Below are 24,101 nucleotides of genomic sequence, written 5' to 3' on the forward strand. Positions count from 1 at the left end.
GGCCAGCATGGTGAGCCTGGGCTGAGTCCTGCATAGAGGCAGAGAAATCTGTACTCACACACCCTGCTGTACTCACACATGCACGTACACCCTCACCGCTGTACACACACTGCTGTACACACACGAACACCGTGCTGTAGTCACACGCCCACGCACACGTGGCTGTACTCACACATGCACACACTGCGGTACACGTGCACACACACACACTGCTGTACTCACACGTGCACACACTGCGGTACACATGCACACACACACTGCGGTACACATGCACACACACACTGCTGTACTCACACGTGCACACACTGCGGTACACGTGCACACACACACTGCTGTACTCACACGTGCACACACTGCGGTACACGTGCACACACACACTGCTGTACTCACACATGCACATACTGCGGTACACGTGCACACACACTGCTGTACTCACACGTGCACACACTGCGGTACACGTGCACACACACACTGCTGTACTCACACATGCACATACTGCGGTACACGTGCACACACACTGCTGTACTCACACGTGCACACACTGCGGTACACGTGCACACACACACTGCTGTACTCACACATGCACACACTGCGGTACACATGCACACACACACTGCTGTACTCACACATGCACACACTGCGGTACACGTGCACACACACACTGCTGTACTCACACATGCACACACTGCGGTACACGTGCACACACACACTGCTGTACTCACACGTGCACACACTGCGGTACACGCACACACACACTGCTGTACTCACACGTGCACACACTGCAGTACATGTGCACACACACACTGCTGTACTCACACATGCACACACTGCGGTACACGTGCACACACACTGCTGTACTCACACATGCACATACTGCGGTACACGTGCACACACACACTGCTGTACTCACACGTGCACACACTGCGGTACACGTGCACACACACTGCTGTACTCACACGTGCACACACTGCGGTACACATGCACACACACACTGCTGTACTCACACATGCACACACTGCGGTACACGTGCACACACACTGCTGTACTCACACATGCACACACTGCGGTACACGTGCACACACACTGCTGTACTCACACGTGCACACACTGCGGTACACGTGCACACACACTGCTGTACTCACACGTGCACACACTGCGGTACACATGCACACACACACTGCTGTACTCACACATGCACACACTGCGGTACACATGCACACACACACTGCGGTACACATGCACACACACACTGCTGTACTCACACATGCACACACTGCGGTACACATGCACACACACACTGCTGTACTCACACATGCACACACTGCGGTACACATGCACACACACACTGCTGTACTCACACATGCACACACTGCGGTACACGTGCACACACACACTGCTGTACTCACACGTGCACACACTGCGGTACACGCGCACACACACACTGCTGTACTCACACGTGCACACACTGCGGTACACGTGCACACACACACTGCTGTACTCACACATGCACACACTGCGGTACACATGCACACACACACTGCTGTACTCACACATGCACACACTGCGGTACACGTGCACACACACACTGCTGTACTCACACGTGCACACACTGCGGTACACGTGCACACACACTGCTGTACTCACACGTGCACACACTGCGGTACACGCGCACACACACTGCTGTACTCACACGTGCACACACTGCAGTACACGTGCACACACACACTGCTGTACTCACACGTGCACACACTGCGGTACACGTGCACACACACTGCTGTACTCACACATGCACATACTGCGGTACACGTGCACACACACTGCTGTACTCACACGTGCACACACTGCGGTACACATGCACACACACACTGCTGTACTCACACGTGCACACACTGCGGTACACGTGCACACACACTGCTGTACTCACACATGCACACACTGCGGTACACGTGCACACACACTGCTGTACTCACACATGCACACACTGCGGTACACGTGCACACACACTGCTGTACTCACACGTGCACACACTGCGGTACACGTGCACACACACTGCTGTACTCACACGTGCACACACTGCGGTACACATGCACACACACACTGCTGTACTCACACATGCACACACTGCGGTACACGTGCACACACACACTGCTGTACTCACACGTGCACACACTGCGGTACACGTGCACACACACTGCTGTACTCACACGTGCACACACTGCGGTACACATGCACACACACACTGCTGTACTCACACGTGCACACACTGCGGTACACGTGCACACACACACTGCTGTACTCACACGTGCACACACTGCGGTACACGTGCACACACACTGCTGTACTCACACGTGCACACACTGCGGTACACATGCACACACACACTGCTGTACTCACACGTGCACACACTGCGGTACACGTGCACACACACTGCTGTACTCACACATGCACACACTGCGGTACACGTGCACACACACACTGCTGTACTCACACGTGCACACACTGCGGTACACGTGCACACACACACTGCTGTACTCACACGTGCACACACTGCGGTACACGTGCACACACACTGCTGTACTCACACGTGCACACACTGCGGTACACGTGCACACACACACTGCTGTACTCACACGTGCACACACTGCGGTACACGTGCACACACACTGCTGTACTCACACGTGCACACACTGCGGTACACGTGCACACACACTGCTGTACTCACACGTGCACACACTGCGGTACACGTGCACACACACTGCTGTACTCACACGTGCACACACTGCGGTACACGTGCACACACACTGCTGTACTCACACGTGCACACACTGCGGTACACGTGCACACACACACTGCTGTACTCACACGTGCACACACTGCGGTACACGTGCACACACACACTGCTGTACTCACACGTGCACACACTGCGGTACACGTGCACACACACACTGCTGTACTCACACGTGCACACACTGCGGTACACGTGCACACACACTGCTGTACTCACACGTGCACACACTGCGGTACACGTGCACACACACTGCTGTACTCACACGTGCACACACTGCGGTACACGTGCACACACACTGCTGTACTCACACGTGCACACACTGCGGTACACGTGCACACACACACTGCTGTACTCACACGTGCACACACTGCGGTACACGTGCACACACACTGCTGTACTCACACGTGCACACACTGCGGTACACATGCACACACACACTGCTGTACTCACACATGCACACACTGCGGTACACGTGCACACACACACTGCGGTACACATGCACACACACACTGCTGTACTCACACATGCACACACTGCGGTACACATGCACACACACACTGCTGTACTCACACGTGCACACACTGCAGTACACGTGCACACACACACTGCTGTACTCACACATGCACACACTGCGGTACACGTGCACACACACTGCTGTACTCACACGTGCACACACTGCGGTACACGTGCACACACACTGCTGTACTCACACGTGCACACACTGCGGTACACGTGCACACACACTGCTGTACTCACACGTGCACACACTGCGGTACACATGCACACACACACTGCTGTACTCACACATGCACACACTGCGGTACACGTGCACACACACTGCTGTACTCACACGTGCACACACTGCGGTACACGTGCACACACACTGCTGTACTCACACGTGCACACACTGCGGTACACGTGCACACACACACTGCTGTACTCACACATGCACACACTGCGGTACACGTGCACACACACTGCTGTACTCACACATGCACACACTGCGGTACACGTGCACACACACACTGCTGTACTCACACGTGCACACACTGCGGTACACATGCACACACACACTGCTGTACTCACACGTGCACACACTGCGGTACACGTGCACACACACTGCTGTACTCACACGTGCACACACTGCGGTACACGTGCACACACACACTGCTGTACTCACACGTGCACACACTGCAGTACACGTGCACACACACACTGCTGTACTCACACGTGCACACACTGCGGTACACGTGCACACACACTGCTGTACTCACACGTGCACACACTGCGGTACACGTGCACACACACACTGCTGTACTCACACGTGCACACACTGCGGTACACATGCACACACACACTGCTGTACTCACACATGCACACACTGCGGTACACGTGCACACACACACGCTGCTGTGCACGTGCGTGCGCACACCCTGCTGTATTCACACATCCACGTGCACACACGCACACTGTTGTGGACGCATATGCACACATCTCTGTTTGCGAGTGGAAACGCGCAGGGTGGCTTGCAGCCCTGGGCACTCACATGGATTCCAAACCCTCCCTGGAGAGACCATGAGATGCAGCCAAACCTGACAAGGGAATTAGGTAGATTTGGGGTTTGTCACCATTTGAGCAGCAAGAGAGACAGGTGTATAGGAGAGGAATTACCAATGGCTGCCCTGGTGCTCCTGGCTGCCCCAGCCTCTCCCAGCAAGAGGCGCTCTGGGGAGGGGGCAGGGCCAGGTACTCCAGCCCCAGCCTTTCCCACTGTCCATTGTGTGCCCAGTTGAGAGGTCTTCCAGTTCCATATTGCTCTTTTCTCCCTGTCTGGGCAGGTCCTGTGGTGCAGGCATGGCTCTCTGGCCCCTGCTGGCCCCTCTGACAGCTTCCTTTCACTCATCCCAGGCAGAGGCAGAATTACCCTGGGCTGTCCAGCAGCAAGCACTGGGGGGTCCTCAATGGTTCTCGTTGCTGGATCATGGCATCCTCAGAGCACAGCTGGCCTTGGCCCCTTCTGCTTCCCATTCCCTTCCCTTCCAGAGCCCAAAGTGCCTGGGCTAGGTCTGGGAAGGGAAATTGGGTCTGAATCTCAGACGAGACTTCTGGGGACCTCCTCTCCCCAGGAGAGCAGCGGGCACTCCATGGCCTGGCTCATTTCAGACTAGGCTGGAGAACAGGGAGCCCAACTTTGCTGGCCAAGGGGAATCAGCCAGATAACCTCCTAGGTCCTTCCTGGCTTCAGTGAATAGGAAGGAAGTTGCAGCAGGTGTAATGGCCTGAGTGGGATGATACTGCGACCGATGCTTCTCATCACCAGGGCTGCTTCTTGACAGGCGCTTCTGAGCTCTTCATCCCTGCTGCCCTGAGAACGGGGACATGTTATATGGATGTGTTGTTCTCACTCTTAGACATGTATAGGCACCCACACGTACAATACAAAAACAATTCTGTAGGCACCTTGGAGGACACGGTGGTTACTATTCCGGACATAGGGGCCTCCCAGAACGTCAGAGTGACCGTTGTGATAAAACTCACACCCTCTGTGCTCCAAACACATTATCTGAGCCAAAGGAGAGTCCCCCATAGATGCCAGCAGGATAGGGCATATGACACATGATGGAGTAGTTCTGATCCCATCCAGCAGCAGACAGTGGGGCACAATACCCCAGCCAGTTTGTTGCTGTGTATAGTAGACACACACACACACACACTGTATACAGCCTTTCTTAGCAGAAGCCCGTGCATTGGTTTAACCCAGGAGCATGACAGAGGCAGTCGATGTGCTCTGTCCCTTCCAGGGCCTGCCCTCACTCTGTTTTTTCTCTTGGTTGCAGTCCAACATCACGCGAGCCAACTGCAATAAGATGATCATGATGTTCACCGATGGTGGGGAAGACCGGGTCCAGGATGTGTTTGAGAAGTACAACTGGCCCAATAAAACGGTGAGTGCTCTGGTATTAGACACACCAATCCCCTGCTGACGTGGTCCTGGTCCTAGTGCAGCCCATGAGCACTGCCCGCGCTCCAACAGGCAGTATGTGTGTTCGTTTCTTACCCCAGAATACCAGGCTGCTGTGTGCTGTGCGTTTGTTTCTTGGGCTCTACTCCTAGCCTCTCCCAGCCAGAGGCATTGCGAGGAATTGGGTAGGAGCATTGGCTTTTGGAAGACGCCCAGCTATTTCACTTCTCAGCCTTTCCCAGCAGGAGGCGCTGTGGGGAGCAGGGCAGGAGTGCTGGCTGTGGGGGAGCTGTGGGGGGAGCTCGCCGCTACTCCAGCCCCAGCCTCTCTCAGCAGGGGGCGCTGTGGGGAGGGGGCAGGAGTGCTGGCTGTGGGGGAGTTCCCAGCTATGCCAGCCCCAGCCTCTCCCTGCAGGGGGTGCTGTAGGGAATGCTACAAGAGCGGCAGCCACTGTAGCAAGGCAGGGACGCAGGTCCGAGGTTTACATCACAGCCCTTTATGGTGCTGCATTTAAAAGCTGATATGAAATGTCCATTTTCAGTGTATTCTGCAGTTTCCAGGCAAGAGCGAGTCATTTCTGTCTCCCTCTGGGCCCCGAGAGGCTTGGTCGGAGCGGATGACGGAGGGCCTATATCCTGCCCCAGTTAACATTTACATACCTACAGACTTTCACTCTCTCCAGGTTTGCAATGAAGGGTTTGGTGAGATAACAGGCAGGCTGATAAGGCAAAGGCATCCCCTTGGGTGGAGGCAAGCTATGTATGCATTGCATTAGCAGGCCTGGGGGCAGGGAAACCTCCTGGCTTTTAAGAGCAGATCCCGCAATGCAGACTTACACACACTCTCTCTCTCTCTCTCTCTCTCCATTTGCTCACTGAGGAACACAGTGGCTAACAAGTTGCTGTTCCACTGCCTAGAGAAAAGGGTCCCATCCTGGGGTGCTGGACACATGTGGCTTTGGAGCCATTTTTGTAAGGAATAACCTAAGGTTTGCAGCTCAGGCTCCACCGAGCTGTACTGATCCACTCTACTACCACAGGCACACGCTGCTTCCTGTTAAGGATTCTGGGTAATGTAGTCTATCAGACACAACGAGGAATCCGGTGGCACCTTAAAGACGAACAGATTTATTTGGGCATAAGCTTTCATGGGTGAAAAACCAGCTCTGAAAGCTTATGCCCAAATAAATCTGTTCGTCTTTAAGGTGCCACCGGACTCTTCGTTGTTTTTGTGGATACAGACTAACACGGCTACCCCTCTGATACTTGGTAGTCTATCAGGCCTTTCTTGTACTAAGAAGTGTTGTATTTAGACCTACCACTAACGGGCACTCCAAACAGAATAGCCCAGAGCCCTGCCCAGGCAGCATGGCTAATTGCAGTGGGGTTGCACAGGGGATAGGTGAAGGCAGGATTTGATGCTGTGTGCACCTATTGCTACATTACGCATGTGTAAGGAAAGCCCAGGTTAAAGGGTGCTGGTCTGGCAGGTGGGGACTGTCATGACCAGAGCAGGTCCCTGCTGAGCAGTGATCCCACTGAGGTGGGAGTGGGAAAAGCAGCCTTTGGATTCAAGCTCGATGGAGACCAAAAGTCAGCCCCATGCAATGGAAGTTTGGTGGCCTGTGTGAAATGAGTGCTCTGTTCTCAGCCCGCTGCGAGTATCCACAAGACAAAAGCCACTGCCACCCTGGCATTAGTTAGGTTACAGTCTCAAGTGAGAGGCTAAGGGCCATGGCGATGGAGGGCTGTCTGGACTCGGAATTTGCCTGGATTCCAGCCACCAGAGCAGACCCCTAGTATGTGCAGGGGAAGCCGTGATTTACACTGGGTTCTGAAAACGGGGTGTGATCCACTGATGCAAATTGCAGTGAACCCCATCTCGGTGCAGCTGCACAGGTTGTGGGACCAGGGCAAACCTTCAGGGTAGCCAAGGCCTGAGCTCTCCTTTGAGTCCAGCCCTCCAGAGGCACAAGGGAGGGGAAATTTGCACGGCCACTGCCTTGTGCTGTCCCTTGTGCATAGACACAAGGGCTGAGTCCCAAAGGGCACTGAGCCAAAGGTGGAGCTGCTGCAGCCCAGCTCTGAGCTCAGGGGAATCTTGCAAGCTACGAAGAGATCTGGCTGTTCCATCCTCTTCAGAGCAAAGGGGATGGACAAAAGGTTGGGGATGCAAGGGGTGGGCCTGGCAGAGAATGGGTCGTGCCTGCATAGCACAAGACAGGGATCTAGTGCACAGAGTCTCATGTCAGGGGCAGAAGAGCAGGCAAAGACATACCCGGGAAATGCAATGGGGTTTCTCCCTGGGAGCAACGTGCTGTGAATGAGCCAACGAGGTGGGCAGAGGTGGTATCATTGACCTGCTTCCTCCGTCCCTTCCTGGGGCTGCCCATCACGAGTAGGGGATTGAGCATGAGTCGGGAAAGGTGGGTGAGAAGCCCTGTGAGGGGGCAGGGAGTGAATCTCTGGAGCTGCTTTGCCATGCGCCAGTTCATCACAAGGAAAGGGGAAACAGGCATTGGCTTTATCACCTGATTCCACCTCATTTGATGGGAACTATTACAACGTCTGTCCTTCCTGCCCGCCTGGTCCTGCACTGAGCCACTGCCCCTGTAATGGGACGGCTCACATGCCAGGGCTGTCTTATTACCTGTGCTGAAGTGCCAGGGAAGGAAATGTGCAGAGCTCCCTCGCCCGGGCTGTTGGTACACAGGGGATGTGTCACAGGAGAGCTGGGCTGGAAGAGAGCGGAATGGGAGCACCTCAGTGCTCTCAAGGGGCTGTGGGACCATGGGAGAGGAGTCCCCAGGAGGCAGGAGGGTTGTGCCCAGATGGTTCCTTTCCCTGCCAGCCTGTGACCCCCATCCATCTCCCCAGTAACTCGGCAAGGGGGAGCAGGGAATCCTCTCCAGCCCAGACCATGCAGCAGAAGTGGAGCTGCTCCACATTCATTAGTCCAGCCTCCATGGGCCAAGCATCCCTTTGATTGCTGGGGAGGACTGGAGGGTCAGCCTAGACTACCTCTGACGGTGTTTGTCCAACCTAGTCTTAAAACCCTCCAGTAACAGGGATTCCACAACCTTCCTTGGAGGCCTGTTCCAGAGCTGAACTATCGGGAGAGTTAGACAGTTTTTCCTAATATCGAACCTAAATGGCCCTGACTGCAGATTAAACCCATTGCTTCTTGTCCTACTGTCAGTGGGTGTGGGCAACAATTAATCACCATCTTCTTTGTAACAGTCCTTAACATATTTGAAGACTGTTATCAGGTGTGTTGTCCCCCCCCTTCCTCCCCCCAGTCCCCCAGTCTTCTTATCTCAAGACTAAACACTCCATTTTTTAATCTTTCTTCGCAGGTCAGGTTTTCTAAACCTTTGATCATTGTTGTTGCTCTCCTCTATATTCTCTCCAGTTTGTCCACATCTTTCCCAAAGTGTGGCACCCAGAATTGGACCCAGCACTTCAGCTGGGGCCTCAACAGTGCCGAGCAGAGCAGGACAATGACCTCCTGTGTCTTACATGCGACACTCCTGTTAATACACCCCAGAATGATATTAGCTCTTTTTGCAACTGTGTCACGTTGTTGACTCATATTCAGTTTGATCCACTCTAACCCCCAGATCCTTTTCAGCAGCACAGTCACCTAGTTAGTCCCCATTTTGTAGCTGTGCATTTGATTTTTTTTCTTCCACGTGCCATATGTTGCACTTGTCTCTACTGAATTTCATCTTGTTGATTTCAGACCAATTCTTCAATTTGTCAAGGTCATTTTGAATTCTAATCCTGTTCTCCAAAGTGCTGCCAACCCATGGCAGCTTGGTGTCCCTTGTATATTTTGTAAGCACACTCTCCACTCCATCATCCAAGTCATTAATGAAAATATTGAATTGTAATGGACCCAAGACTGACCCCTACAGGACCCTACTATATACATCCTCCCAGTCTGACAGCAAATCATTGATAACTACACTTTGAGTACGGTCTTTCAGCAAGTTTTGCACCCACCTTATAATAATTTAATCTAGACTCAGATAGAGTGTTGCTTGCTGGGAGCTGTAGTCTACAGCTGCTGCTTGGCTCAAAGAAGTGTCTAGATCAGGTGGAAGTCAAACATTTTCCTACCCCCACCCGTGCGTTTACTGTAAAGGCAAGAGTAATAAGTGTCTTGATAGTCACAGTGCTAAGCTGATTCGATCGGGGTGCTTCGAGGGGTTCACAGAAAATACTGGACCTTAAAGACTGAGGATCTATGGGGAGCGAGATTTTCTTCACTTTAGATTGTAATAACATTTTCAAAGCCTCACAACCCACCTGAGCAAAGCAATGCCTAACTGACTGATTGAAAGTCAATGGGACTCAGGCTCCTAAATTAGTTAGGCATAGCAACACAGAGCAAAACAGTGCCTAAATGCCTTTCCCAGGCTGGCCCTAAGTCCAGGGTGCACACAGGGAGTGAACCAGACCACAGACAGGATCAGTGGAAGATCCATCAGTGGAATGGTGGGTGGACGTCAGAGGCAGCATGTTCTAGTGGGGAGGGGCACAAGACTGAGACTCGGGAGAGCTGGGCACTCTGCCCAGCTCAATCACTGCCTGTCTATGCTGTGTGCTATTGGGCAAGTCACTTCACGTCTCTGGCTCCTTGTCCCTGTCTTGCCTTTTCAGTTGTATGAGACTGTCTCTCGCTGTGTTTGTACAGGGAGGCTCTGGTTTCAAGTGGGGGCCTTAGGAGAAGAAGAAGAACTTGGGAGCTTCTGTCTCCCAGTCCCATGCTCCGTCCACTAGACCACACTGCTATGCTCATCGATTCCTAGAGTTTGAGGGCAGAAGGGGCCATCGGATCGTCCAGGCTGGCCTCCTGCAGGCCAGAGAACCACACCCAGTTGCCCCTGTGCCAAGCCCGCTAACCTGGGTTTGGCTAACGCCAAGGCAGCCAAGCTGGATTTGAAGACACCAATGGATGAAGGCTTCCCTTGGAGCTCGTTCCAGTGCTTGGTCACCTTCACTGTGAAACATTTTTGCCTTGTTTCTAGTTTCAGATTGTCTGGCTTCAGCTTGCAGCCCTGGGCTCCTGCACTGCAGTGCCCCAAGCCCAGCCAGGCCAGCTAGCTCAGTGAGGGCCTTCAGCCTGAGCGGGTACACGGCCCAGCTCTTGTGGCATTGTGCTCTAGTGCTGAGACATCCTGGGGCGTAGTGCAGTTAGTCTGTCCCCCGTTACTAACCTGCCCCCCTTCCCCCAGGTGCGAGTGTTCACCTTCTCGGTGGGGCAGCACAACTACGACGTGACCCCCCTGCAGTGGATGGCTTGTGCCAACAAAGGTAAGTAGGACAGCGCTCGGGGGGAATAGCCAGCACGCCATGAACAGTGGGGTAAGGCGGGGAGGGGGGCAGCTCCCACCGGCCGGGCTCTCAGCGGCGTGGGCCGGACTCTGCTGTGGGGAAGCTCACCCCGCTCGATGGTTGGATGGCATTGCCCACCGCAGACAGATCTAACCTCCGAGGTACAGGGCTGCGGCTTTGCTGCTACATTGTTTAACTGGAGGGTCCAGCTGATGTCTTGCTCCTCATGCTCTGGCATTTTGGGGTCGGGGGCCCAGCGCGGAGCCAGGGTTCCAGGCTCGGCACTCTGTGACTCACAGTGCAATTCACAAGACTCTCCAAATAGTCTCTGCCTGTTATCCAGAGCTTCTCAGAGCCCCGCAACACAACAAACCTAACCCAAGAGTGCCATCTGCTGGCTGATTGGGAGCCTGCAGGGAAAGCGCAGGGCAGTTACCCTTCGCAGACAGAAGGCGTCTGTGCTTTCCATCCACACAAGCAAAGCGCCCCCTCCTGGTCTGACTTTCCTCAGTGGCCGAGGTGGAGAGAGGATACAAAGTCACCCTGGGAGCCAGTGCTGTGTGCTGCTTACCGCCCCAGCCTCTCCTTCGAAGCTGGACTGCACAGAAAACAGTGCACCCCAGCACCTAGCCAGGCTCACCCCAGGAGAGGGGCCAAGGACCGGGCTGAGGTGCCCTCGCCCTCGGGCAGTTCTGTTGCACTGAGTGGCAGACGAGGTGTATGGGAAGTTTGCTCTGCCTTTGCTGTCTGGATAGAGGGCTCCAGGGCGGCCAGGCAGGCACCGTTTGCCGGCATGTAGTTGCCTGTAAAGGGAGAGGCAGTCATCCCTGTGTCGGTTCTGTGCCCACTGGGGACCCCGTCTGCCAGGGGAGCCGGATGGCATGTGCAGGACCCCCACACATAGGGGAGGGGGAACTGCTTGTGGGGGTCACTGCCACGAGTGCAGACTAGGGGGCATGGAGCAGATTATGGGGAGGGCCTCACCCTGTAGCAGAGCTGCCCAGGAGTGGGGTTGGGGGGCGGGGTTCCATGAGCAAAGGAGCCAACTGGGCTCCAAGGAGCAGTGAGCCTCCCCCTGGGAGCTGACTCAGGACCAGGGATAAGCTGAGGCAGCTAGTCCCCCCCCTCTCCCCACACTGCTTGGAGAGGCCTGACATGGGGCTCTGCCCACTCGGCCTGGCCCAGCGCTCTCCCCTCCTGCCTTCAGCCTGCCTCCTTTCCTGCCTGAAGAACGTGTCTGCCATGCCAAGCTCTCTCCCTACGGCCTGCTCTGTGGGGGAGCTGTGAGGAGCCTTCACTCTGTACTCACACCACCGCTCACTGAGCCCACTGCATATCGCTTCCCCGGGCTTCTTCAGCAGCCTCCTGGCTCCATTCTCTGCCAGGGACTCTCCCTCCCCACCTCTCCATTCCTGCGAGTCTCTCTCCCTCCTCTCTACCTGCTGCCACCCGTCTCTGCCTCTTCCCTAGCCAGCACTGCTTCTGGCTCTCCTTTGTCCCTGGCCAGGGATCTCCCCCTCACCTGGCTGTATCAGTCGCAGGCACCCACCAAGCCCCGGGCTAGTTAATTCAGCTATCGTCTCGGTGCCCTTCGCAGTCCCAGCACGTCTAGGAATTCATGCACCATGCGCCTACAGTGTCTGTTCCTCACCCCTCTTAGCTCTACTTGAGTCTCAGTTACCACGCTGCAGCCCCACAGCGGGTAATGCTCGTTATGGCTTATCAACTCCCTTCCATGTCTCGCTCATGGGGACCCGGGGCTGTCCAGCGGTTACAGCAATGGACTCTTGGGGTGCGGTCCCGGTTCTGCGTCTCACTCAGCATACGAGTGCCAAGGTTTTGGAAGGTGACCCGTGATTTGGGAGCCTGATTTTCAGTGGATGCAGAGAACCCACTCTCTGCAAATCGACCTCTTTCAGGGGATTCACGCTGGGCCCCGGCGCCAGGGGAGCACATGCTCTCGGCTGCTGGAGTGTTACTAGGGAAAGCTGCCGGCCTGCTTAGCTGGGCTAATGGTTGGCCTCACAGCTGGGCTGTGGAGATAAGAGAGCTGTGGAGTGGATGGGAGGGGTGGCTACCAGGGAGGCTTAGGAGCAGGAGCCTTCAGCCAGAGACTGGTGAGATGCTGCCCAAGAAACCGGATCCTCTCAAAGAGCAGCCCCCAGGGTGACTCTGACGGGTTCAGACAGGGTCTCTGGGTTCCCGTGCCAAACCTAGCAAGAGGTTTTACTAAGGCCTTGAACTGGCAAGCCATGCTTTGAAGAGACCAGCAATGTACACCCCTTACCTAGGGCGACTGGCCTCCTGATCCATGGGACTCGAACACTCTGCAAGGGAATAGGATCACTAGTGACCTGGCAAGAGGGCAGAGGCTGTAGCAAAAAATCAACAGGCAGGCTAGATCAGGGGTCTCAAACACGCGGCCCACGGGCTGCATGCGGCCCGCGGAGCTATTTTCTGCAGCCTGCCGTAGGCGCCAATTCCCCCCACTCTGCCCCTCACCCCACACCCGACCACACTGCCTCCCTGCTCCTCCGCCTACCTCCCAGCGCTCAGGACTTTCCAGGAAGGAGAGGGAGGAGCGGGGAGCTGCACGCTCAGGGGAGGAGGCGGAGAAGAGGCAGGGCTGGGATTTTGGAAAGGGGTTGGAATAGGGGCAAGGAGGGGGCGGAGTTGGGGCAAGGACTTTGGGGAAGGGGTGGAGTGGGAGCAGGGGCAGAGGCGGGGGCTTTTGTATGTTTGTATGAAAAGGTGTCAGTGGTGCGGCCCTCAGGCCAATGTATTAGGCCTCATGTGACCCTCGTAGTGATTTGAGTTTGAGATCCCTGGGCTAGATAGTGATCACTCCAGCAATGGAGGGGAAACTGAGGCAGAATTGCTATGTCACTTGGTTTTGCTACAAGGGGGCGTCGAAGATCAAAAGTGACCACTGACAGGCTTCCCAAATCACTGGTCTGTTTTAAAGCTGATTGATGCCTCATTATCATTTTATGTGGGGGAGGGGCACTTTACAAACTGCCTCCTGAATTCCCAGGGCTTTGTGTGGCATGGTGTGAATGCTCTGTAGACTGACAACTGCAGCAGAGCCTGGGCTCAGGTTCTTCCACATGGGCCTGATCCTACAGCTCATTCGGACCTGCATCCCCCATGCTATTCCAGCCCTGCTGTCCCCCTCTTCCTCCCCTCCAGCTCTGCCCATACCCTTCAATCCCAACCCACAGCCCCCTGCTATCCCTGCCCTGGGCTCCCCTCCATGCCCACAGCCCTGCCAGTACCTCTGAATCCCAACCCACAGCTCCTCCACCCCCACTGTCCCAGCCCTGGGCTCCCACCCATAAGTTCTGCCCATCTCCATCACTCCTGACCCACAGCCCCCTGCTCTGCCAGCCCTGGGCTCCACCCACCCCCAGCTTTGTGCTTACCCTTTGCTCCTGCCCTGTAGGATTCATTTCTTGTTCTGGTCCTTACAGCTCCTGTCCTTCTGGTTTTTTCACAGCCCCATCTGTTTGTTTGCCTGTAGAATCCCATCCTGGTTTCAATCCAAAGAGAGCGACTGGGTATCCTGCTCCCCCGTCCATTGCTGGCTCCTTCTTCCCACCCAGGGCCCGTTGTCTCCAGGGCCTGGGGCTCTAGCTCAGGGATCCCTGCAGGTGGTACCCGTGGGACTTTGGGATCACATCCTCGTGGCTCTGAGGCTGTGAGGAGGAAGGGCATTGGGGAAAGGGCGAATGGGGAGGTACCAGGCTATGTGCAATGGGCATGTTTCTACAGCTCCCTGCTTTGTTTCTCTGCATAGGTTACTACTTCGAAATTCCCTCCATTGGGGCCATCCGAATCAACACACAGGTAAGGAGCCACACCTGGCCCCCAGCACACATACACCTAGAGGTCCACTGGCAGGAAGGTCAGATGATCCCTCTAGTCTGACCTCCTGCATGATGCAAGCTAGAGAACTGGCTCCTGGGGTTCCTGCATCGGACCCAGCGGCTTGGGCTCTGAGAGAGACACCCAGTGCTGGGGTAGGACTCCAGCTGATGGAGGAGAAGCCAATCCAAAGGGGAGTTAACGGCCCTTATGCTTACACACAGGCACCTCTTTCCACGTTGTCCTTAGCTGGCATCATCTCCCAGCCACTGGATTGTCTGCCAGCAAGCCCGGTAATGTTGCCACTGGACGGGGCTGGCTGGGCCTGTGCTAGATTTTCTCCCCTGGAATCCCCCACTGCTGCCCCAGCCCCAGTAAGGGCCCTGGTGCACGCTGTCTGCCAGCATTGTTGCCACCCTGCTGGCTAGCATGGCACCGAGCACAGGGGTAGAATGCTGCTGGCGACTCCTCTACCCCAGAGCATGCCACAGGACCTGCAGTGGTGGTAGATCAAGTGGGGAATGCTAGTGCAGACACGGCCTTCGCAGCTGAAGGTTTTACCCCTGTTCCTGCAGCGGGGCTTGAACACCTCTTTGGTGCACGGGCAGCACCGCCTCAGAAGTATGGGGACAGAAGTGCAGGTGCTGGCAGGGACTTCCCTCTGCCCAGGACTGGGGCCAAAGGGAGTCAGATCAAAGGGCCAAAGCTGGCTCTGATCCGAGTGGACTTCACTGGGAGAAATGTCTCCTCTCTCACCCCCTGCCTCAAGAACAGCTCATCCATCACTGGCGATTTTTAAATCCAGATTGGCTGTGTTTTATAGAACCTCACCGCTACCCCTTGGACTCTGCACTGGTACAGTAGGAATTATTCTGGGGAAGTTCGCTGGCCGGGGTTATCTAGTCTGATCTTCTATGTGATCACAGTGCCCCATTCTGGCCTTGGGATCAATTAAATCTGCAAGCTGCAAACCCTGCCTGGCCATTCCACCCTGTTCTGCAGATGCCTCTCAGTCCCCACCAGCAGCCCACTCACCCTGCTGTCCCAGCCTTGAATGTTTCCTGAGGCCAAACCTCCAAGCGCCCTGAATTACTGAGTACACATTGCAGACAGACATCTATGGGGTGCCCAGCTGGGGCCTCCAGACCCATTTCAGTGTGACCTGAGTCCACGTTGGGAAAGGAGAGCAGAAACTAGGTACCCGTCACAGAGCCTGATGAGCTGCATTATTGAAACGAATGGCCCTCTTCTTGGACCCGTTTTTCCCTTCCCTCCTTAAGTGGCTAGTTATTAAACTTCATGCTTTAATCCACACGGAGCAGAGCGAGCGGCGCCATCTGGTCTGTCAGGCTGTTCAAGGTGACAGGCGGCAAGTGAGAGCTGGGGACGAGTTATTAGCACCTGGCAAATGGCACTGCTGGGCTGGGCTAGTGGCCTTCCATTCACAGCCCAGCCAGGCCTTCCAGCCAGACAATTGCAAAACAACACAGCAAAAGAGGGAGGGGGAAAATGAATGGGAGAGTGAGTGAGCTTAAGCTGGTTGCACAAGGTTGTCCATGGGACGCTGGGGGCTGGCCTGTCCCCTAGCCTCGCTGAACGGCTGGGGAAGTTCTGCTCTTCCCCTGGTTCTCCTTCTCCTCATCTCTGGGGGCAGTTCTCTGCTCCCTTTGCCTTTCCTTGGTTTCTCTGCAGCTGTCATGTTGGATACTCAAAGGGAAACCAGCAAGAATGGGGAGAAAATAAAGTCCTGGTGTCCCCACCCCTTGCCCCCATCCTGGGGTAGGGTCCGAGTGTCCTGTCATTCCCCCCCTGCCATCCCATCCTGGGGTAGGGTCCGGGTGTCGTGTGCCCCCCAGTCCCATCCTGGGGGAGGGTCCAGGTGCCATGTGCTCCCCACACCCTGGTCCCATGACTCTGGTGTAGGGTGTAGGTATTGCCCATCCTGTAGAGATGGAGCATGGGACAGATGGGGAGCCCTGTATGGGTACGGAGCAGTCCAGTGGGGGATGCGTGCTGTATGCAGAGCACAGGCTCCTCTGGGGAACAGATAAGTGAGATGCAATTTGCCAGCCCCCGGTGGGACATCAGGGAGAGTGAATAGTCCCATAAGGCCAGGCCTGTGAGAGAGAGCAGTTCCATGGCAGGCAGGAGAGGAGGGGCTCCAGGCCCTTCCCCTCTCTGGGCCAGTGGAATTACCCCTCTCTGGAGACTGCTGCTTACAGACTGGTTTAACCCTGCACTGGACAAAGAGCTGTCAGTCACATCCCAGACCCCAACCTTCGTCCAGCCCTGTCTAATGCAGGAGACACATGGTAGTAGCAGCAATGAAATCTGCAGCCCCTGGGCTGGAGGTACCCTGGCAGACTGTACAGCTGTGTAGCTCCTGTGGATCCAGACCGCTGGGTGGCAGCATGTGTAGTGCCTCCCCCATCAGCAGAGCCTTATCCCTGGGGAAGAGAGCCAGGCGTTTTGACAGGAGGCTCCCCGCTGGCGGCTCACTCGATGTTGGGAGGGTGGCATGCATCAGGGCATGCATCGCCCCCGGATGGCTGAGAACAACCTGCAAGATGTTTTCTTCATTAGCTCATCTGCTGCATTCCTGCCCCCTCCCGTCGATAGATGAGCCAGCTTTGATCTGGCTCTTGGATGGGCCAAGACAGTTAAAAAGCCAGCGAGATGGATAACCCCCAGAGGCTTTTCCCCTCCCTGCTAATAAATGTGTTGTGAGCACTCTGAAGGGGCAGTCGGCATCTCCTTTCCAAGGCTCCCACCTGAGAGAGACTGTCCGAAAACTGCTGTGAACTTCCCAGGGGTCCGGTTAGAAAGCTGAATCCCAAACAGTCACCAGCCTTAAGGCTAGAGAAAACAACCAGCTGGCTCCTTCTACGCTCCAATCCTCAGCATGTCAGCAGCGGGATCCAGATGAAAGGAAGAGAAGAACCTGTTGCCTCATCACTAGAAGCCAGATGTTGGCACGTCCCACAAGATACTTCTGGAGAGAGGGGAGCGCTCTGAGCCAGGCTATACTGAACCCTTCGTGGCTATACTGAACCTTTCCAGCCTCACCCAGTGACAAGCAGCTTTTTGTCTTTGCTGCTTTGTCACCTTTCGTGGGGTTCGGCTTTGTGTCCCCATCTCATTGCCAGGAAGTGTCAAGTTTCTTGGTGGAGGCATTGGGATCTTTCTGCAAAGTTTCCTGCATGTGCTCACTAGTTTCAAGTCCATGGCCCTCTCAAACCACCTGTTTGGATATGACCCTCTTCACAGGGTTCAGAGGGTCCCCTTGGGAACCAGAAGCCAGAGGAGCCTTCAGGTTTGAGAAGTTCTAAAGTAGCACTGCTTATTGTTAAGGTTGCCCAGTACTTCCCATTATAAGACCCTGTTTTCAGTTACTTTAGAAATTTGGCAGACTTTAACTGTTCGGGCTGAAATTTTCCATGTCATGTGGCTGCCTCAGCCTGATTTCAGCTGTCAGCCAAAATGGTTTAACCATTTCCAAGAACGAGATTAGGGGAAAAAATACATTGTTTTGCCCATGTGAAAAAAAGAATCTTGCAGCAGTTTCACTGAGAAGTTCGCACACCTTTGGGCTTTGGAGCGAGGGCTTGGAATTTGACTGATGGATCATCCTTGTGTCCGGGATGTTCCCATGAAAAAACATTTGGCCTTTGAAAAATCTCATTTTGCACATGCTCAGTAGAGAGCTGATAGAGTTCGCAGCTAAATTCTCCAAAGTTTTTGTCGGCACTGACCATGCTCCAGGACTTTCCCTGCAATTGCTCCGCCCAGCTGCCATGGGCCTTTGTGGTGCCAGGCACCAGATCTGGGTTGGTGTATTTTCCTGGGAGCGTACGGGAGTACAGGGAGACAGCTGTATGCACAGGGACTGAGCCTGATCTTTCTTAGCCCCGGTGTAAATCAGGAGGAACTGCGCTGAAGGCCATGAGATAAAACCAGTGTGAAGAGAGATGAGATTCACACTGTGTGCAGATGCAAGTGGGGAAAGGGGGGGCTGCTGAGTGTGTGTATGTGAGTTTAAACGTTGAGACCCATCTTTACTCTCAAGAGCGCGCGTCTGCTTCCGTGTGTCGTATGAGAGGCTTTGGGTACATCTACACAGCAATCAGAGGTGTGATTGCAGCTTGAGTGGGCAGACGTGCACTAGCTTTGATCTAGCTGGCACAATCTAGCTGGCAGGAACGTGAATACATGCCCAGGGTTCCAGGGGGCTCGTAGAGCCCACGCCACTGCTCGTGTTAGCTGTGCTGTCTTTAATCTAGCTAGCACAGGTTTGCCCACCTGAGCTGCAATCACGCCTGCGACTGCAATGTAGACATGCCCCCTGTCTGTCTGTGTGCTGGGTAAATCTGGACTTGGTGCCTCTGCAAGGGCACATGAGCCACCCAGCACGGGGAGCTGTGGGGCAGTGCAGCTAGTTCCAGCTACAACAGGAGCCAGCACTGGTGAAGTGTCCACCCAGCAAGGAGCAACTGCTGCAGCTCACCGGGAGCTCTGCACAGGGACTGACAGACGCGCTCCCCCTCGCCGTGGCAGGAGGGGGCTGAGTCTAGGGACAAGAAAAAGGGAAATTGCCGGGGGACCAACCTGCTGGGTTCCCGCTGTGCCAGTTGCTGTGCTGCCCTCTCCTAGATGGTGGTGTCCATGCCCCAGTGCACGGAGCCGTGGACAGAAACTGGGCCTTTCTGTGCCCAGTGTATTGCACACACATGCTCTGCAGAAGCCCCTGGCAGGCAGAGGGGAACTCCTGCTCCAACACCCTTTAAAAGCCGGCATAAAGCTCTCCCAGAAGTACTGGCTACTGTGGAAGGGGGGAGGCGTGGCCCCACCTCCTCCGCACCCCTTTTGGGAGCTATACTTGCTCTCAGGCACTGCAGTTGCAGCAGATTCCTGCAGAGGACACTCAGGAGATGGAGGCCCCTTGCTCCTTCCCAACCCCACCTTGCTGCCTAGTGCAGGGGCTGGCTGCAGCCCAAGAAAGGGAGGGAAGCATGGCCACAGGAGCCCCCCTGGCACCAGACCCATCCTGCCAGCGCGGTACTGGAGGCACAGAGCCAGGGAAGGGGGGGAGCATGTCCCCTCCACTTGGCATCATACCTGGTGTGAGGACTGGGAGTCTGACCCCACACCCCCTTTGTGCACCTCTGCTTTGTTAGCACTTCCTCGCGCACCAGGTCACAGCCTTGCCCTCACAGAGCCCAAAGCAGGGGGTTACGCTCAGGGAATGTTGCATGGTGCTGTCGTGGTCCTAAGTGACACGTGGTCAGTTTGAAAATCCTGGGACATATCCTGAGCTGGTGCTGCTGAGGACCTGGCCCGAGACGTAAAGGTGCAAGCGACAAAATCTCTCTCTTGGGTGTTGCCAACTCTCTGTTTCTGTGTTTGACACTGGTGCGGCCACTGCTGGAGTCCGGTGTCCAGTTCTGGGGCCCACCATCCAAGGAGGATGTTGATACAGTGGAGTGGGGTCAGAGAAGAGCCACAGGAATGAGTAAAGGACTAGAGAATCTGCCTTTTAGCGATAGACTCATGGGGCCCTGCCACTGGCATAAGCTTCTCAGCCCAGGTAGACAGACTCCAGCCCCGCTAGCGTGCATTACTAAAAATAGCAGTAATGTCACAGCTTGGGGTCTCCAGCCCACCTGACCCTTCCTGGGGAACAAATATTTGCTAATGGGCTCTTCAGGCTAGCAGACAAAGGTCTAATGCAATCCAATGGCTGGAAGATGAAGCTAGCCAAATTCAGATTGGCAATAAGGTGTAAATTTTTAACAGTGAGAGCAATTGACCTTTGGAACGATTTTCCAAGCATCTTGGTGGATTCTCTGTCACCAGCAACTGTTAAATCAAGATTTTGATTTTTTTTTTTTTTAAGGTCTGCACTAGTTTGAAAGGAGTTATTGTGGGGCAGGTCTCTGGCCTTTGCTATACAGGATGCCGGACTAGATTATCACAGTGATTCCTTCTGGCCTTGGAATCTGTGGATTACAAGCCTTGCAGATTTGATGATTTCCTTCACCTTCTAGCTCCTGGAGTCAGGTGATTTTATTGGAATCTCCGCTTGAAAACACGGCCCCTAATAGCTCAGAAACCAGAAAACAACTAAAAAGACTCCAACCAGCAATGCAGAGCTACAGTGCACTAATTTCTCAGAGACATCCATTCTCGCAATTGTATCCCTTTGAAATTAAGTGTAAAACAAGATCAGAACCACCCTAACATAAAGCTCACCGCTGTCTTGAATCTGAGCTCAGACAGCCCCCGAGTCTGTTGCCTTTCTCCTGAAAAGTCAAACTCCATCCGAGTAATGGCTCTGAGAGGGGTGGCTGGGGCGGTTGTGTAGTCTTTTGTGTCCTACGTTCTTAGTGCCTGGGGTGAAGCAGAGTAGGCTGGTTGGAACAGAGGGTAGTAAAGTGAAGCTGCTGTGCTAGTGACAGATGTCATGTTACTGAGCTCATTGGCGCCTGCTGCTCCCCCCATTCAGAAAGCTAAATTGCCAGTGTGTTCATCTGGACGTGCTCCGAACGACTGTTTGTCTGATCCAGCCACGGGCCTGATCCTGCAGTCCTCCCTCAGGCAAACCTTCCCATTGGAATTGAGAGTTTTGCTGAGGATATGATGAGCCAGGCACCATTTTGCTGGGCAACCAGTCCTGTCCTCCAGCGTCGTCTGTGGTTATCACCTCCCTCACTACACCTCCGCAGCCCATCGTGCGGTGGGACTGCACCCTCTCCAGTACTGGCTGGGCCAGAGAGAGACTGTTGAGCCCACCAGGGCTCTGGGTCGGCTCTTTGCGCTCCACCCATTGAGGCTCCTGCTTGTAAGATCCAGAGGTTGTTCGTTCAGTTCCTGCTCCCACCCAGGGGTGCAGAGTAACATGAACATCATACATAACTGGCGTTCATGCAGCCAAGACATTTCTCAGGGCTCTGCCGGCACAGTCTGGAGAATTGCTGAGCTGGTGCCTGAGCCATTCTCAGCCCCATCCCAGCTGACCCATGGTACTCCTGGCCATCCAGAACCATTCAGCCTACCACACGGCAGAGACTCCTCCACAATCACTCGGAAGGGCTTGGCCAGCATCTCGCCATGCTGGGTCCCTCCATATGGTGAATGGCTGGACTTCCCCATCACGTCTGTCTCCCCTGCTGACGTTCCCACTGGGCTCTGTTTGGGTCACTACCAAGTTCTTGACCAGTGGTCACTCGGGATCTTGGATGGGGCTGCATCTTGCAGCCCTGCAGTTTGCCAGAGGGCCCCCCATGTTTGGTGCAGCTATAGGTTTTCTTAGGGGGCCCATAGGGCAGTGTGAGCAGGGTGGGAAGCAGGGGGTGGATGTTCGGGAAGAAGTGGCTCCTTGTCCCTACCTCTTTCCTGTCGTGCCATTCACAGAAGGGTTTGGTGGTTTGTCCCATATCCCCCAGGCTGGCCTAGAGGAAAATGAGGGAGTCCCAGATGTGGCTGGGCTCCTAGTAAGGAGAAGGTGCAATGGGCCCAAGGCCTGCAGTATAGCTGGCTATTGAACGGTATGCTTCCATGGTGCCGCATTGCATCAGGGCCTGTGGTGATGTCATGCCACTTCCTAATGCTGCCTCCCAGGGCGAGGACGCACCCCATGATGCAGTCGCTGTGCGAAGGTGTGCCAACAAACACAAAAGGGAGACAGCCTGAGGGGACAGAGACCCCTGAGCCCTCGGTGCTGCCTGGAACCCTCCCTTTCTCTGGCATAGCTCCCCAGCACTCCTCAGAGCGTTTGGCCTGCAGTGAATGTTTCTGACTTAGACTGGAACATGGGACTATCCCTCCCAGCCAGGGCCCAGTACGGCCCGGGCACTGCAGCAGAGGGGGCATCTCTTGCATGGCCGCACTTCGTGCTGGAATTTGCCGTTCGCTTTGAATTCTTTCCATGTGGCTGACAGCGCTTGCTTCCCTCTTCTCCATTCTTTGCCTCCACTTTCTCCTGCCGCCTCCTTCGCCAGCCAGCGATCATCTGCAGGGTACCCATGGGCACCTGTCTGGCCAGATCCCTCCTCCCAGTCCCCCGTGGCTGTGTCACTGTCCCCACTGTGCCAGCGAGGAAAGGCACGGGGCGAAGCGTCTCACAGGGTGTCTGCGGCAGAGCTGAGAACCTTTCTCGCTGTGTGTCTGCACTGCAAGCGCAGGCTGGGATTGCCGCTCATGTCGACGGACCTGAGCTAGCCCGAATCTTGCTTTGCTTGGGTACTGGAGCACTGAAACCACGGCAACACAGGCACCATTGCAGGCTGCACAAGCCCGCCTGGAACCCTGGGGAATCACTCAGGCTTCTGCACCCCAGCTCGCTCGGTACGTCTACGCGGTCTGCAGCCGGGCCCCGCGGGTGCCCTTAGCACTCTTGTTTCCAGCTGGTTGGCACGGGTGCAGAGCCGTGTGCTCATGGTGAGTGGGGTGTACCCACAGCAGTAAGGGCCTGGAGGTCGGTTTCTTTCAGAATTCACCTCCCATGCTCTAATTTTAAACAGCTCCGCAGGGTTGCCGCCAGACGGCTGTGCCTTTGCTGTCCTGTGGGAGCTCAGGCCTGCTCGGAGCAGGGCTCAATTACCTGGTGCTTCAGCTGAGTGGAAAGAAAGGATGGCCCAGTGGTCAGAGCGCTGGCAGGAGACCAGGGTTCGAATCCCTGCTCTGTCCCGTGCAATGCTGAGCCTCAGGTTGAGGATACCAGCCCTACCCTGCTGAACAGGGGTGGGATAAATACATTAAAGAGTGTCAGGTGCCCGGATATGATGGGGGCCATGTAAGCAGCTTAGATAGATAGGGCCCATCTACAGTAGTTCTCCCATGGGGCTAAACGGTGAGCGTGGATACAGCTTTAATGGCATTCCTGGTGTTCTCCTAGGATCTATGCTTTCTCTTTCTGGCTGCATGGCTCGCTCCTGCTCCATGCCTTCTCCTTGCTTCTCTCTCTTGTCATCCAGAAAGAATACAGCCCCCTCAGGGCCCAGGCTCCAGCCTGCTGCTCTCTCCATGGCAACCTGCAGGGGCAGGTAATCTGTTTGGGGAGAAGGGAGGGCTGATGGGCAGCGCTGCCCCCAGTGCACTTGGGCAGGTGGCCGAGAGCACAGAGCCTCCAGTCTGTCCCCATTCCTTCCCC

At 55.2% G+C, this 24,101-nt stretch overlaps 1 protein-coding gene across 6 annotated transcripts in view; it reads left to right on the plus strand.

Annotated features, from left to right (window-relative positions):
* CACNA2D2 (calcium voltage-gated channel auxiliary subunit alpha2delta 2) overlaps positions 1-24,101 on the plus strand; it is a 587,011-nt gene that overhangs the window by 504,195 nt on the left and 58,715 nt on the right. For all 6 annotated transcript variants that reach the window (XM_073352554.1, XM_073352555.1, XM_073352560.1 and 3 more), the window contains 3 exons: positions 5,626-5,733; positions 10,990-11,068; positions 14,886-14,935. In XM_073352554.1, the coding sequence (XP_073208655.1) occupies positions 5,626-5,733; positions 10,990-11,068; positions 14,886-14,935 (237 nt within the window). The remainder of the gene's footprint in view (positions 1-5,625; positions 5,734-10,989; positions 11,069-14,885; positions 14,936-24,101) is intronic.

Source organism: Lepidochelys kempii, chromosome 7, assembly GCF_965140265.1.
Source record: "Lepidochelys kempii isolate rLepKem1 chromosome 7, rLepKem1.hap2, whole genome shotgun sequence".
Taxonomy (NCBI): domain Eukaryota; kingdom Metazoa; phylum Chordata; order Testudines; family Cheloniidae; genus Lepidochelys; species Lepidochelys kempii.